The sequence below is a fragment of the Ambystoma mexicanum genome, chromosome 6q (genome assembly GCF_040938575.1).
Source record: "Ambystoma mexicanum isolate Mex_15411 chromosome 6q, UKY_AmexF1_1, whole genome shotgun sequence".
Lineage (NCBI taxonomy): Eukaryota > Metazoa > Chordata > Amphibia > Caudata > Ambystomatidae > Ambystoma > Ambystoma mexicanum.
Window position 1 is genome coordinate 1,177,569,738 of NC_090937.1, and position 15,346 is coordinate 1,177,585,083.

Here is a 15,346-nt window from a genome sequence, read left to right on the forward strand (position 1 = left end):
AGGAGGAGACACAGAGAAACTTTGCAGACTTGCTGGGAGGAATAGACCCAGAGACAATTGAGCTGGACAATCCATAGCGTAGACTGACAAAATAAGGACCCCAATGCGAGGACCTGTGATGTCCTGGCGGCATTTGTAAGGTATGGGCAAAAAGAAGCGGTCTTGAGGGCAGCTAGGCTACAGGAGCCGGTGCTATGTAAGGGCCAACAGATCTCCTTATACCAAGACCTAGCGAACAGCAAACTAATTAAGCGTTTTCAAATGGACCCAATCATCAAGGACTTGAACGAGCGAGGAATCAGATACAAGTGGACCTTTCCCTTTGGATTGGTGTTCGAGTGGGAAGGGGTACAAAAGCGAGTAGTCTCCCCTCAGGAGGCAGCAGACATATTACACCTGGATTTGGGTCACGACCAGCTGGGAGAGGAGCCCTCCCTACCAGAGAACAGAGCGAGGCCCAGACCATGGCAGTGGACCATGGCGGGAGAAAGGCTCAGAAGGAGAGCGACACTACGAGGCCCATGCCCGAAAGGAGGAGAGGAGGCTAAAGGCGGAGGGGGAAATGAGGGATAGAGACGGTGACGTAGAGCCAACAAGCATCAGCAGTAATGGGGGTGGTGGATTTATAGGTTTCACTAAGGGCGTCGGGGCATAGGGAGCACAAACATGTTGGAACCAGTAAGGGTGGATAAGCCCAGCGGGGAGGGGGAAGGAGGAGTGGGTTCATCCCAAAGTTGGGGTCTGGAATGAGGGGGGGTGAGCGGAGGCGGGAGAGGGGAGATGTGGAGGGGGTAGCAGGTTAGGAAGCCGGGGGGGGGGGAGAGAGAGGGGTTCCATGGGGTGAAATAGCCGTAAAACAAAGGGGCACAACTCAGAGGAGACAAGGGCAAGGATCATTAAAGAAGGGAGGAGAAGAAGGCCCAGACCATGGGAGAGGGATAAGGGGAAAGCGACCATGAGCAAGACCTGCATAACTGCAAATTCAAATGGCTAACTCATAATGTGAGAGGGTTCAAGAGATTTACTAGGGTGGCAGGGCCCAATATTTTGGCAATACAGGAAACTTGCCTCCTAAAAAAGGACCAAGAGTGACTCAAATTAAGAGGCTTCTCCCAGATATTTTTTTGCATCGGGCCTGACGAAAACAGAGGAGTTGCACTGGCCATTAAGACCAGTATGGACTTCAGAGTCTCCGAGATCAAAAGGGATAAGGGTGGGAAATATATAATAGTAAGAGGAGAATATAAGGAATCAGCCTACACCATAGCATCAGTATACGCCTCCAACACGGGCCAAGACCTATTCATTAGGGATTTCCTAGGGGTACTGGAGGAATTTGCGAAGGGCCACATAATCCTGAGGCGGATCTCAACACAGCGTGGCATAAATTATAAGTTACTCACCGTGGTGACTAACGTACTCTTAGTCCATAGTGCCCTTTCCTCCATACTGCATGGGCATCCCTCGCTAGGGACAGGAGACAGAACCTTTTCCACCAGAAAAAACCTTCTTCCCCTTTAAATTTAGAGGCACGCAGCGGCGTGGCCCTGGGAGCATGCGTTCCTCCGACTCCGCTGACGGGCGCCACTCCTCAGTCCCCATTGACGCCTCGACAATATTACCATTGCCTAATGACACCAGTTTTATTAGGGGGGAGGATGATGGGACGTACGGAGGAAAGGGGACTATGGACTAGGAGTAGGTAAGTCACTACATTGAGTAACTTATAATTACTCCTATGTCCCGTCCCCTTTCCTCCGTACTGCATGGGCGATTACAACTGAATGTAGCCCCAAGGTGGAGAGGTGATCCTCGATAAGAAAACAAGTTCCTCAATACAGCCTGTCCAAAAGCCGCGTCTGACCTAGAGCAGGCATCCAGACAGTAGTGCTTGCAGAAGGCTGAAGGGGTAGCCCACGTGGCCGCCCTGCTGATGACCTGCAACAAGGCGTGCCTCTGGAATGCGACTGCCGTGGCCTTGGCTTCGACAGCGTGGGCCTGCATGTTAGCTGGAAGCGATTTGTGCTGCCCCTCATAGGGCTCCTTGATGGCAGAGACGATCCACCTTGCTATAGAGGCCTTGGAAGCCTGATAACCTAGCCTTGACCCCCCAAAGGTGACAAAGAGAACATCCGACTTGCAGAAGCTCTCAGTCCTGTCCAGATACAATTTCAGAGCGCACCTGACAGTCCAGGACCCTCTGAGCATCGTCCTTAGGATCCGCAAAGAAAGTAGGTAAGACTATCTCCTCATTCAGATGGAAAGTAAAGACTACTTTAGGCAAGAACACTGGATGTGTTTTCAAGGCCACTGTATCTCTGTGAAAGTTAGTGTATGGTTCTAAAGGCACTAGTGCTTGGATTTCGCAAACTATGTGCGGACGCAAGACCCACCAATAGAGCTGTTTTAATGGTGACCAGCCTGATGTCTGAGGACGCCATAGGTTCTAAAAGTTTGAGCGCCAGAGCGCCCAACACTACATTGAGGTCCCACACAGGGTGTGGCTTCTTGATGGGCAGGTAGAGCCTGGTGAGGTCCGTCAAATGTCGCTTAACTACCGGGTAGGAGGAAGAGAAGACTTCCTCCTCCGAGTTCCTGTAGGCTCCTATGACCGCCAGGTGTGTGCGGCATGTGTCTATTTGCACCCCTGAGTGCGCGAGGTATGCAGAGAACGATAGCACATTGTCCAATGTGCAAGTAAGCCGGTCCATCTCCTTGGATTCCACCAACCTAGTCCATTTACTTTTATACTGGCTCATAGTAGCATCGCTCCTAGTGCACTGAATGATGTCTAGGTTAGCCTGTGACAGCCCTAGATGCCTTAATGTGACCTGCTCAGGAACCACGCTGCGAGGGCTAACTTCTGCAGGGCGGGGTGGATGACCCTGCCCACCTGCTGCGAGAGAAGGTGAGCCGGGCCCAATGGCAGGTGAATAGGAGGCCTGTCTAAGAGGCTGAGCAGCTCCGAGAACCATGGTCTCGCCGGCCACCATGGAGCTATCAGAATGATGCTGAGGTGACACGATTCTCTTATCTTGCAGAGCACCCTGCGGACCAGGGGCGTGGGAGGAAATGCATATGCTGTCATGCTGTTCTCTGCCCCTGCCAAGATGCGAACTGCAGGCACTTCCTGTTGAACCAGGTGGCAAAGAGATTGACCTGCGGATGCCCCATCTGCGGAAGATCCAGAGCAGGACCTGATTGTTCAATTGCCATTCGTAATTGTCTGCTCCCAGTCTGCTGAGCCTGTCCGCCTCAAGGTTGGACTCCCCCGGGAGGTGGATTGCACTCAAGTATAGATGTTGTTCGGGGGGCGTGGCTAGCCAGCATGCTATGAACAAGTAGGTTCTCGGAGCTCCCGTGCCACCGGATTAATCCGGAACAAATCCTGCGTTGTACCCCCTTGAAATAACCTAGAATTGAAGGTGACTGTGGCGGAAGGCTTGGTCTTGCGAACGGCGTCCCTGCAAAGGCGAACCGTGGAGAGCAAGCCTCTTAGAATTGCGACGAAAAGGGAGGCGAGGATGCAGTGAAAGTGCTCCCAAGATGGCCACCGGGCTTCCCTAGGAAGAGCCAGCACCCCCATGCCGGTGACAAAGGCAGCGTGTGAGCACCAGGAGGGTGTGAGCCCCGGATGAGCAAAGTGTCCCTCTCTGCCCAAGTAACGGAGGGTAAACATCGCCTCTCAGCTAGAAACTGGAGCCAGAGACGACGGTGGAGCCGCAGGAGCATCCTACGGTTCCCCACGGTGAGAAAAGAAGAGGCGGGCGAAGTGGCCCAAGCGCTAGCGATATTGAGCTGGCTGAATGCGACCTCGCACTTGCATGAGGTAAAGGATCCAGAGACCGGCACCCGACACACTAAGATTGCAGAGACTGGCTGCCGACGGCAGGGGGACCTGCTAAATTCATGGCAACACGACCAGTCGGAGCTCCAGATCTGATAAGGTGAGAGAGCAGGGCAAGGGCTGGGATTCCAGGATCCTCTCCCCCAGGATTACTCAGACTGCGACTGGCAGGGCCCAGTTAACTGGAGGTGGAACAAAAGAGCCCCAACATTAAGGTGTGGCTATAATCATTGGGGAAGGCCCCCCAGGGACGGCAAAAGGACAACACAGCCAGACAGGCTGCCCTAAGAGCCCACAAGTCATAGCCATACGGCACTGGGAGCTCCCAGTCACACGATACGACACTCCCAATCCCGTAGGGTAGGGTCGTGGAGGTGCTCATATATGGACTTATAACAGCACCGGGAGGGGGGGGAAGGTGGGCCTGCAGAGAGCCCGGACACATATTTGGATCTCTGCATCAACCCAAGGTCACGGGTCTCCCCCCATTAGACTCTGATTCATCTGTGGTGTTCTATGAGAGAATAAGGGGGAGCAAGAAGCTCAGAAGGCATGATCCGAACAGAGGGGGACATCAAGATTGTCACTTTACGACAGTGATATATGGGAACGACACAGACGTTTCTGGGGACACAGACTGCACTCAATGCTGGCCTGAAGAAGTCCCACACCGCTATGCGCCCTGGACGTCAGACATAAAGGTGGGACCTTTTTCGGAGGGGACCACCAACTGCTATAGGAGACGCGTGGCAGGAAAACACTACTTGGCACGTGCAGACTTGGGGGGCCGCAATCATAACTACAAATCAGACGGAATCTGGGGTCATCATGGTCAAGGGGCAGCAACGGATGGAGAAGTATACGAAGTCAAGAGACAAATCGCAGATTCAGGAGGCACCGGCCCAGGAAGGAAGGCAGAACTGGAGCAGGGGGAGGCAGAGCGACTCTGGACTTGTTAATGGAGGCAAATCAAGCCACCCGAACTTCCCTGCAGGAGAGCATCAAAGAGGTAGGGGTGGATGTCTCCTTGGGCAGAGCTGACCTTCGTAAAGTATGTGAGAGGGTCACAGAAGTGGAACAAAGGGTCAGCACGGTGGAGGATGACATCCAGCTTCTTAGAAATCAAGTCGCAGGTCTGGTGGGGGCTACCAGAACCCTGGAAACAAGGGTGGAGGACGCAGAGGGCCGATCCAGACGCTGCAACATCCGCCTGATCGGAGTTCCGGAGAAGCAGGAAGGCCCCAGTGCGGAACAATTAGTAGAGAACCTGATTCTGAAATTACTGGGGATCAAAGGACTGTCTACGTTTTTTACAGTGGAAAGGGCGCGCAGGGTGCCAGGCAGACCCCCGCTTCCAGGTGCCCAACCGAGAGTGATGGTGGCCAAAATTATGAACTTTTGAGATCGGGACACCATCCTACAAGAAGCCTGCAGGGTATGCTTCTATGAAATTGGGAATGCAAATCTACGCATCTTCCCAGACTTCACGCTGGAAGTACAAGGTCAAAGGAGAACATACGATGCAGTGAGGCGCCGACTCCGTGAACTTAACTTGAGATATATGATGTTTTTCCCGGCTAAGTTGAAGATCCTGTCAGGGGAAAGGTTCTTTACATACCCGAAAGAAGTGTGGGACTGGCTTGACACAACACCGCAAAGCGGGGATCCCCAAGATGGAGGGGGCCTGGGAGGGACACAGTTTGGCACAGGAGATTGAGAATGGCAAGGGAGGTGAATATATGGAGGGTCATTGGGAAATAATCACTGGGGAATAAAGGAGGGGGAAGTGTGAGGGGGAATTATACCGGAAAGGTGGAGACGGGGCAAAACAGAGTCCCCACACATTTAGATGACGCCATTGACCGCTGCCCAAGAGTTGACAGGCTTGTCATGGGGTCAGCGAGTCGGGAGGGGTGGGGTAGAACACCCAGAGGGGATTCACCCACAAACCACAGTTGGGAAGTTTGGGAAAGGGAACGGGGAGGGGTGGGTGAGGTGGGCAGAAGGGAAGGAAGGGAGTTGAGGTTGACGGTATCAAGATGGGGTCGGGTATCACCTGGGGTACTGTTGAGGGACAGGGATGGAACCAAAGGCCTAGGCAGAGATCAAACATGGGAGGGCACACTACTGTGAAGGGAATTAGTAGAGGGAAGCAGGGTCACGAATTGAAGGGACGTGGTTCCGAGAAAAAAGGATGGGACACGTTTGCTGTTCACCGAGATGGGGGAGCGGGAAGGATTGAAAATTGGTACTTGGAATGTTCGAGGGCTAGGGTCCAGACAAAAAAAAAAAGCAGAGAGTGGGGGAATTTTTGAACGTCATGGAATACAGTGCTCTGATACAGGAAACGCACATGGGAAAGGGGGACCTGGTGACCCTGTGAAAATGATGGGGGGGGGGACAGGTGTTTGGCACACATCCTATTCAACCCAAGCTATGGGAGTGCTGATTTGGATGGCAAAAGGAGTACCATTACGGGTGGAAAGGGTCTTGAGGGACGAAGTGGGGAGGACGGTGGTGGGTGCATGGGAAGGACGCCAGATATGTCTGGTGAACTCCTACGTGCCGAATGTGGACGATAGGGAATATTTCCCATCGGTCCTGCACATGGTCAGGGCCTACAGAGGGCAAATTATCTTGGCGGGGGGACTTTAACTGTCATTTAGATGCGCACCCGGATGCGACGGGAGAGAGGGGACCTAGTAAAAAACATATGACAGCATCCCTCCACAAGGTGTTGGAGGACCTCGACCTGGTGGAAATATGGAGGGAGAAGCATGGCGAGGAGAAGGGGTTCTCAAACTTCTTGGGGATCCATGGATCGTACTCACGCCTGGACTACCTCCTCACAGGGAGGGAATATTATCGGCAATTTGAGGAGCCAGAACACCTAGGGCGTACCCTCTCGGATCATTCACCCCTGGTGGTCAAACTATAGGGGAGAGGTGGGAGGCCCCGCGCTGGCTGTGGCGAATGCAGAGAGATGCACTAAAAGATGGGGCATTTGTTAACGAAATACGTGAGGGGATTGGGGCTTATTTTGAACTGAACGAGGGATCGTTGGACTTGCTCTGGGAGGCTTTTAAGGCAAACATAAGTGATTGTGCCTTTCTACGACAGTGGGGATGATGAAAAGATTGCAGGAGCAAGTGGCAGAATTGGATAAGGAGGCAGGGAGAGGTACTCAGGTGAGGGATAGATTGGCACCGAGCCTTGAGCACTACCATAAGACCTCGTCGGGCTTAGCACATTTCGACAATAGTAAACGAGACACTCGATTGCATGGCAAAGGGGACAAAGCAGGGGCTATATACAAGCGAGAATGGGTATGTGGACGTAGATGTGGAAGACTTGACGGACATGATCCGGTTGCCAAAACTAGGTGAGGATATGAAAGTAGAACTGGAGGCCCCATAGAGGAGGGTGATATTAGATGGGTGGTACGCACCATGAGGAAGGGCACCTCCCCTTGCACTGATGGATACCCCATTCAGTTCTATTCAGAATTCACAGACCTCCTGACTCCACAACTCAAGAAGGTATATGATGAGGCATTTGAGAAAGGGAACCTCCCAGAGTCTATGTGAGAAGCAATAATAACAGTGATTTTAAAGGAGGGACAGGACCCACTAGACTGCATGTCATATCGTCCCAAATCCTTACTACATGTGGATGGGAAGGTCTTGGGAAAGATATTAGCAGCAAGACTGGCAAAGGTGGCTCCAAAGCTGGTTCATCCGGATCAGTGTGGATTTATTGGGGGCAGAAATACATCTAGAAACATTACTCGCCTACACCACGTCATGGACCAGATCAAATCCCATAAACAGGCCCTGGCGGTCGCCTCTTTTGACACCATGAAAGCGTTCGACTCGCTGGAGTGGAAATGGCTATTTTGGGTGCTGAAGCAATTTGGGTTTGGGGACAGTATTTGTAAATGGCTGGCCCTATTATATACCAAACCAATGGCAATGGTTAGGACAAATGAATGGTTATCTGAGAAATGGGAGTTGGGCAGAGGGACTCGACAGGGCTGTGCGGCGTCCCCGATACTTTGTGCCCTCACTCTGGAACCCTTGGTAGAGTTTCTACGGCAGGAAATGGCGGAGGCGGGGATAGGGGTCGGGGGTGTCCAACATGTAGTGATGCGGATGATCTCCTCTTATATGTTTCCAAACCCTGAGAGAAATTACCAGCGCCATTGGAAATATTAAAGAATTTTCGCCACATATCCAGCTTCCGCATCAATGAAGGAAAATCAGTCTTGTTCCCCTTGCGAGGGCTACGGTACTGCCACACACAAGACCTCCCGATGATAGGGATAAAATGGGAGAGGGAGCCGTTTAAATATCTAGGCATACAAATATTTCATGATATGGAGGAAGCCTTTACGCACAATACCGGAGGGCACTCTCGAGGATAGGGGACTCGATCCCATTCTGGAAAGACCTGCCGCTTTCCCTGATGGGCAGAGTGCCGCTGTGCAAAATGGTGATCTTACCAAGACTGCTTTACTTCTTCACCAATATACCATATGTAGTAAAGGAGATCTTTTTCAAAATGCTGGACTTTAAGGTGGGGGAACTACTGTGGAATACGGGGAGAAGAAGGGTGTCATTATCAATACTGCGCATATCTAGAACAGAGGGGGGGTTAAGCCTGCCGACTACAAGAAATCCATTATAGCAGCGCAGCTACAGTCAGTGATGGAATGGGGACAGCCAGAGGGGAAACCTTGAAGGGATTGGTAGGGAGCCTACCACCATATTCGCCGGCCACTGAACTACTATGGCACCCGATGGGGAACAAGGGGTCTTCAATTGTGTTTGAGGCGGTTAGGGAGACATGGAAAAAGTATGTCCGAAAGAAAGGGCTGGGAGGGCTCTATAGTGGATGCTTGCCCTGGGGGTGGGGTGTGGGGGACAGGGGGAGAGGACCAAAAATTGCGACAGGCTATAAGGAGAGCAGGGATACAGAGGCTTCGAGAAAAAGGGTGTGAGAAAATAGGAGACCTGTTTGAAGGAGGAAAACTACTGACTTTCTTGGAATGGTCCACGAAATATGCCCTACAAAGGGCCTGCTCTTGGCATATGGGGCAATAGTCAGTAGACTAGCAGAATTATGGGATGGAATGCCGGAGGAACCGGAAACGAGCCCGTTGCTGCTGGTATTGATGGAGCAACAGGGGGCACAGCGAGGATCTCACGCATCTACAAAGCACTACGGGAAGGGGAACCTAAAATAACATTGAAGGTGAAGGAGAAATGGGAGGTGGATATGGGGTATCATATCCTGGATAAGGAATGGGAGGCGATATGGGAATCAGCCCGGAAAGTGTCACGAAACACTCGATTTCAGCTGATCCAATTTAATATTCTGCACAGGACATATGTGACCCCGACCAGATTGAGGGCGATGAATAATAGCCTACCGGATGAATGCCCCAGATGTGGGAGGGGCCCAGAGGGATTTTGGCACATGGTATGGTATGGGACTGTGAATTATCGCAGTCTACTGGAACAAGGTGATTGAGGTGGTGAATGGGTTAATGGGGACAAAACTGGAGTGCAACCCGAAAATATGCATTTGGGGGACCCTCCCAGGGGAAAAGAAACACAAAACGCGAAACAAGATGGTACGGTTTTTACTGTTGTTGGCTAAACGACGAGTGGCTATAGCGTGGAAACACCCACAGGGCCTGGCGATATCCAGGCGGCTAATAGATGCTCGCAGATGGGGGGGGGTTACCTACTGGCTATATTACAGGGGATGGGAACTGACACAGAGGGGTCAGAAGTAACCATACACTGGGGCCAACTGCTGGACGATCTACCAAAATCTAAGAATCTGAAACCACCATGAAATACTTGCCACAGAGACAATGGGAATTGGAGGGCACGGGGAGGTAGAGAGGGGACGTGACTGCATCGGTGGGACCCTGAGGTGTTGGAAGACAGAAAATGATGACCACCCCAATGAAAATGGGACGGGACTGCACTGCGACGGGGAACACTAGGGAGGAGGGAGGGAACTGTTGATCAAATGCAAATAAAATGTGTTTTTAAAAAAGAACAGTAGATGTTGTTCTCCAGGGCCCACTCCCACATGCTGACCACTAGACCGCACAGAGGGGGGACCTGGTGCCACCCTGCTTGTTGATGTAATACATGCTGGTGTAAGGGCTTGCCCGTCGGCAGGTTGCAGTCCGTAGACCACCAGACAAGGTCCCGGTGGAGAAAAGGAGGAATGCTGACAAGCTCCGCTTGGGAGCCCCGCTCCTGATTCCATGAGGCAGCAATAATTTCTTCATCTTGAGTCTGTTGTGAGGTACAGCCAGTAGGAACACTGCCATGATACCCAATAGATGCTGGTACCACCAGGCTGAGGTCACCTCTCTGCTCAGAAAATGACCTGTGGCCCTCTTGATGGCTGTGATCTTGTCCTCCAAAGGGAAAACTCTCTCAGAGCTTGTGTCCCAGATTAGGCCCAGAAAAGTCAGGCTCTGATTAGGCTGCAGCTGAGACTTCTTGAGGTTGATAGAAAATCCCAGTTCTTGGAGTGTGATCATAAATGCAGAGGAAGTGTGGTAAACCACCTCCGGGAATATCGCCCCGACGAGCCAGTTGTCTAGGTACAGGTAGACATGGTGACCTTGGGGCCTGAGAAGGGCTGCCACTGCATTCATAAGTCTGGTAAAGACCCTGGGGGCAGAGTTGAGGCCGAAGGGTAGAACCTTGTATTGGAAATGGAAGCCCATGATCCTGAACCGTAGAAAGGACCGATGAGGCTGCCAAATAGGGACGTGTAGATATGCGTTCTTCAGATCCAGGGAGCCCATCTAGTCTCCCCTGCACAGTGTCCCCGCAATAAGCGCTGGCATAACCATCTTGAATTTTTGAAGAGGAAGGGAGAGGTTCAGGGTGGAAAGGTCCAACACAACTCTCAGGCAAGCCTGGTTCTTCTTTTGTTTGGTGAAAATCCTGGAGTAAAGCCCAAGCCTCGCTGGGAGGCTGGGACTTCTTCCACTGGCTGGCTCTCTATAAGCAAACGAATGTCCGCCAACAGAGTTGTCATCCCAATCTGTGGGAGGGGAGGAGAGAGGAGAGTGAGGAATCGGCAGGCGGTAACCCGTGGACACTATGGATAGGACCCAGGGGTCCGCGAACCTCTGTTGCAAGACTGTGCGTGAAGAGCAAGCCTGCCCCCCAGTGTAGACATGTGGATCCGAATGGGCGTGTCATACCTTCTTTCCCTCTGAGGCTGAGTAGGACGACTGAAAGAAGCCTTTGCCCCCCCGCAACCCTTCAGCTGTTTGCGCCGGCGCTGACTCAGAGAACGGTCAGGCTGTCTCGACCTCCATTCCTGGTATCCCCCGAACCCGCCAAAGGCCCTCCGCGTGTCGGAGCGTTGATGCGACTGGGTGTATGCCTCAGGCGTGGCCTTTGTGAGAATAAAGACTTCACAGTTTGGGAACTGTTTTTCTTCTTATCTAGCTCCTCATTGGTGGTGGAATGAAGGAGGTCGCCACCCTCGAATGGAAGGTCCAATATGCTTTCCTGGACGTCCGGGTTGAACTTGGTAGCCCGTAGCCAAGCAGTCCTCATGTCCGTGGCGATGCAAATGGCACGGCCTGAGGGGTCTATGTGCACCACAGTGGACTCCATGATGTCCTGCGCAACTAATTTAGCTTCTGCCAGCCCTGCCTTAAAACGTGCCGGGCTCTGCACTGAAGGTTCTGGAAGGAAGTCAACTATTTCCCGCCAAAGCCTCCAACAGCTGCCAGCATCTGCATTGGATTCACGCAGGTGCAGTGAGGCATTGGAATAAATCTTCTTTCCATAAGCCTCCAAGCTCTTCTCCTCCTTGCCTAGAAGCGCCGAAGACGAGGTGGCCAAGGACGACTGAGGCTTGGAGTAGCGATCACTGAAGAGTGAGGTTGAGGGTGTTGATGGCCCCAAAGAGGGAGGGGTGGCTGGCTCTCCCCAACTTCCAACAATACTACAAGGCAACACAACTGAGGGTGATAAGAGAATGGTTCTCCGGGACTGAAGGGAAACAGTGGGTCATGTTGGACAGAGCCATAGCACAACACGACTTGAGTGAAGTGTTGTGGCTGCCAAGACAACTCAGGCCAAAACACCTCTATATGAGTGCCAGAACTAAACTGGTTGCGGATACCTGGGACAAATTTGTGAAGAAACAGGGAATCACAACCTTCCCATCCCCATTCACTCCTATCTTTAACAATGGGGAGAGAACAGGAAGTTTTTGGTCAATGATGGGAGGGGGGCTGCAGGACGATTCAGGATATGTTCCAGGACCAGAATGTTCGATCCTTTACAGAGTGCAAACAGCAGTTTGGGGTGGAGGAGGGGGAACTACACTGGTATTTCAAATTAAGGCACTGGCTAATGAACATAGACATTAAAGCAACAGCTACTCGACAGTTTACCCCATTTGAGAAGTTCTTGCTAACACATGATGGATCAAAAGGCCTCATATCAAACCTATACAGAATGTTGGATGACGCTTCCCCCTGCACCACATGGCCGTACATGGCGCGTTGGGAGCAGATGTCAGGGCAGGAAATTAGCAGGGAGGAGTGGGAAAGACTGTGGAGAATGATACCCAAAGTGGGACGGGCATCACAACTCCAAGAAACATGGTATAATATCTTGTATGGGTGGCATTATACTTCCGCCCGTCTACATAGCATATACCCTGACGTGTCCAAGGAATGTTGGAGGGGGAGCAGGGAAGAGGGTACGGCATTTCACTTATGGTGGAAATGCCCCAAAACTTGGCTGTTTTGGTGGGAGATGTTACAGGTGCAAGCTCAGGCATTTGGGGAAAGGGCCGGAAGATCCCCGGAACGAGTTTTACTGGGAATGAGAGAGACAGGGGAGGAATGAGAAAGTAAGGGATGAGAGAAGGCACGGGTGGTTTTGACTTTGGCAGCAATGACCCATATTGCTCAAAGATGGAATGGTGCTGGAATGGGCCACATATGCAATGAACAGCAACCTGCAAATATATGCCTGCGATTGGGGTGAGACTTTAGCATTCTTGAAATACGACTTTAGGGCTCAATGGTGCCCCCAACGCCTAAAACATCTGACACCAGAATTAAGTAAACCCTGGCGAGAAATTCACACAAGTGGAAGGAGACGCCGAACCCCCGAGGGGGAAGGAGGAGGAGGAAGGGATACAGAGGAAACAGGGAGAGGGGGCAGGGGGAAAGTTTAACATTTTGTAAAACCGTAAATAGAATTTAAAAAAAAAAGAGGTAGACTGTTACAACATAACATTGGTACTCACCCTGGCAAGTTAATTTCATCTTTCTTCTGTCCATGTCGATCAAAGAGTTTTACAGTGTGATCAGCTCTAATGGAAAAAAGTAAACATGAATACACTGTTACATTTGAACTAATACATATTTTATTTTATTGTTCATTTGTAATGCTCCTATACACGTGTGTGTCTCAAAGTGCAACAAGGAAAGGGGTGGGGAGTGGGAGGAACAATCCTACTAGGCCTTGTACATTTGCATCGTGCAAGTGCAGGTATTTATAACGCGCTTAATACACAAGGTCGATTTGTAAGCGCTTATCCGGGATTCGAACTAATGTTGCTCAGCGTGGTCTTGCTTCCAAGACTCGCACGCTGCCACTGAACTATACTCTCTTCATATAATATGTTTGGCGGATTGATTTCATCTGTGTGCAGTCTTAGCAGCTGAGTAAAATGAAGGTAAATAATCAATTCAATTGAGCAGGTAAAATTATTGTACTGTAGGAAAACCTATACAGAAGAAAAGTATACAAAGAAAGAAAAGTGCAGTTTAGAAACAAACATCTGAGCTGCAGCCTGCGCATAGCATCTGAAAAGTATGCCCTAAGTGGCTTATAAGGCCAGTGATGAATACCTTCCGTTAACAGTGTGGAGGGAAAACAGATATTTTTAAATTGTTAAAAACCTTCCACCACTGTGCATCGTTATAGTAATGCTCAGGCAATGCTAACTGCCATGTTTAACGAGTGCCATATCACCATTGCTGAGTGACCCTACGTTTTAATGTTCATGTCCCAAACCTCAAATGCTTAACCACCTAGTACCTTGCAAAGCTTGCTTCTATAGTTTTCACCTCTATCGTGTTTCCCTTTGGCATACAGAAGCGTGTTTTAGACTGCCGCTTTCCTAGGCAAAGCAGCTTTAGCGGACGGAAGTTGTCATATAGTAAACGGGCTTGCATGCCCTGAGCCATGTGTGAACTGTAGAAATAGCTTCCACAGCAGTACCTTAATGTATCACTGTTTGCCTTACATCCTGATCATGTCTTACTGAGTGCGAGAACACAGATTGTGCCTAAGGCTTGTATGCTGAGACGTTGTCCATGCACCCAATACTTTGTTTCTTCTCAATGTCATGCTATGTCTGAAACCTCCCTCTCCACTGAAAGGCCTAGGTATCTTGGGGTATAAAACCCAGCGACAGGAGGAAAGGGGGGTTACTGCATTGAGTCTTGTTTATCATTGCATTGCTGTCTGTCCTGTGTATGCTACTTTGCTATTAATGGTCGTTCACCAATCCACTGGATGAGTCTGTGGTCATTTTTCCACTACAAAATTGGTTCCATAACTCGGATTCTCGCTGTCCTGTGAACCAAACTTCTTTGCCAGTTGGGTGAACTTGCAAGCATGGCCGGGGATCCAGGGGAGTAGACGGAGCAGATGCGGAAAAGGAGCCAACTGAAATTTGTGGTATGGTGAGCACTTTTAATTGCATTTGTCATGTTTTGTGTATTATTGTCTAGAAACGGGTTGGGATGATGCATGTCTCTTGTTGAAGGAATTATGTCTGGGTGTCCCAAGACACAGGAGGGAAGGCACCCTGCCTTTGAACAAGTCTGATCTGATCAGAAGTAACAAAATGTTAAAAAGTGGTAGGCCACTGCAGTTTAAACGTAATTGAGAAGCACTGCATCCATGCTCCCTACTGATTCAAGATGACATGAGGCTGCTGTGTTGGCCAGAGTAGAGTAGTGAGCTTGAATGAATGTGTCTTGGACGATTGCGAAAAACATATTTTGTATGAGAGTCCAGTACTTGTCCTGTCTAGCCCTGTCCTCGATACTTGAAAGGCTGTTTGTGCAACTCAGTTGCGACCCGGCTTTGTATCCACACTCTCCTCTATATTAGTATGGGAGCTGTAATAGGCTATATTTCCTATGAATATGTGTCTTATTTTCCACCCTTTCCTACCCTTTCTCTGGTAAACTGAACACCACTCTGTATTGTGGATAGCGTAACAGGGGAAGTAGGCTGTGAAGCAGCAGTCCTCTGAATCTGACCAACAACTGGAAGTGTCACTGAAATTTCTGTAACGGGGGACGAGCAGAGATCCGGGTGTCCTCATCCGAAGCCTTTGAATAGACGTTAAAGCGGTCTGCTATGAGGCGAACCAGCCACGCCAGACAAATGACACTATAGTGCAGACGGA

General features: G+C 50.6%; 1 protein-coding gene across 1 annotated transcript in view; it reads right to left on the bottom strand.

The window, feature by feature from the left end:
• Nucleotides 1–15,346, bottom strand: part of WDR19 (WD repeat domain 19) — a 2,828,275-nt gene that overhangs the window by 2,653,033 nt on the left and 159,896 nt on the right. The window contains exon 3 of the mRNA XM_069631788.1: nt 13,166–13,231. Coding sequence (XP_069487889.1) covers nt 13,166–13,231 — 66 coding nt within the window. The remainder of the gene's footprint in view (nt 1–13,165; nt 13,232–15,346) is intronic.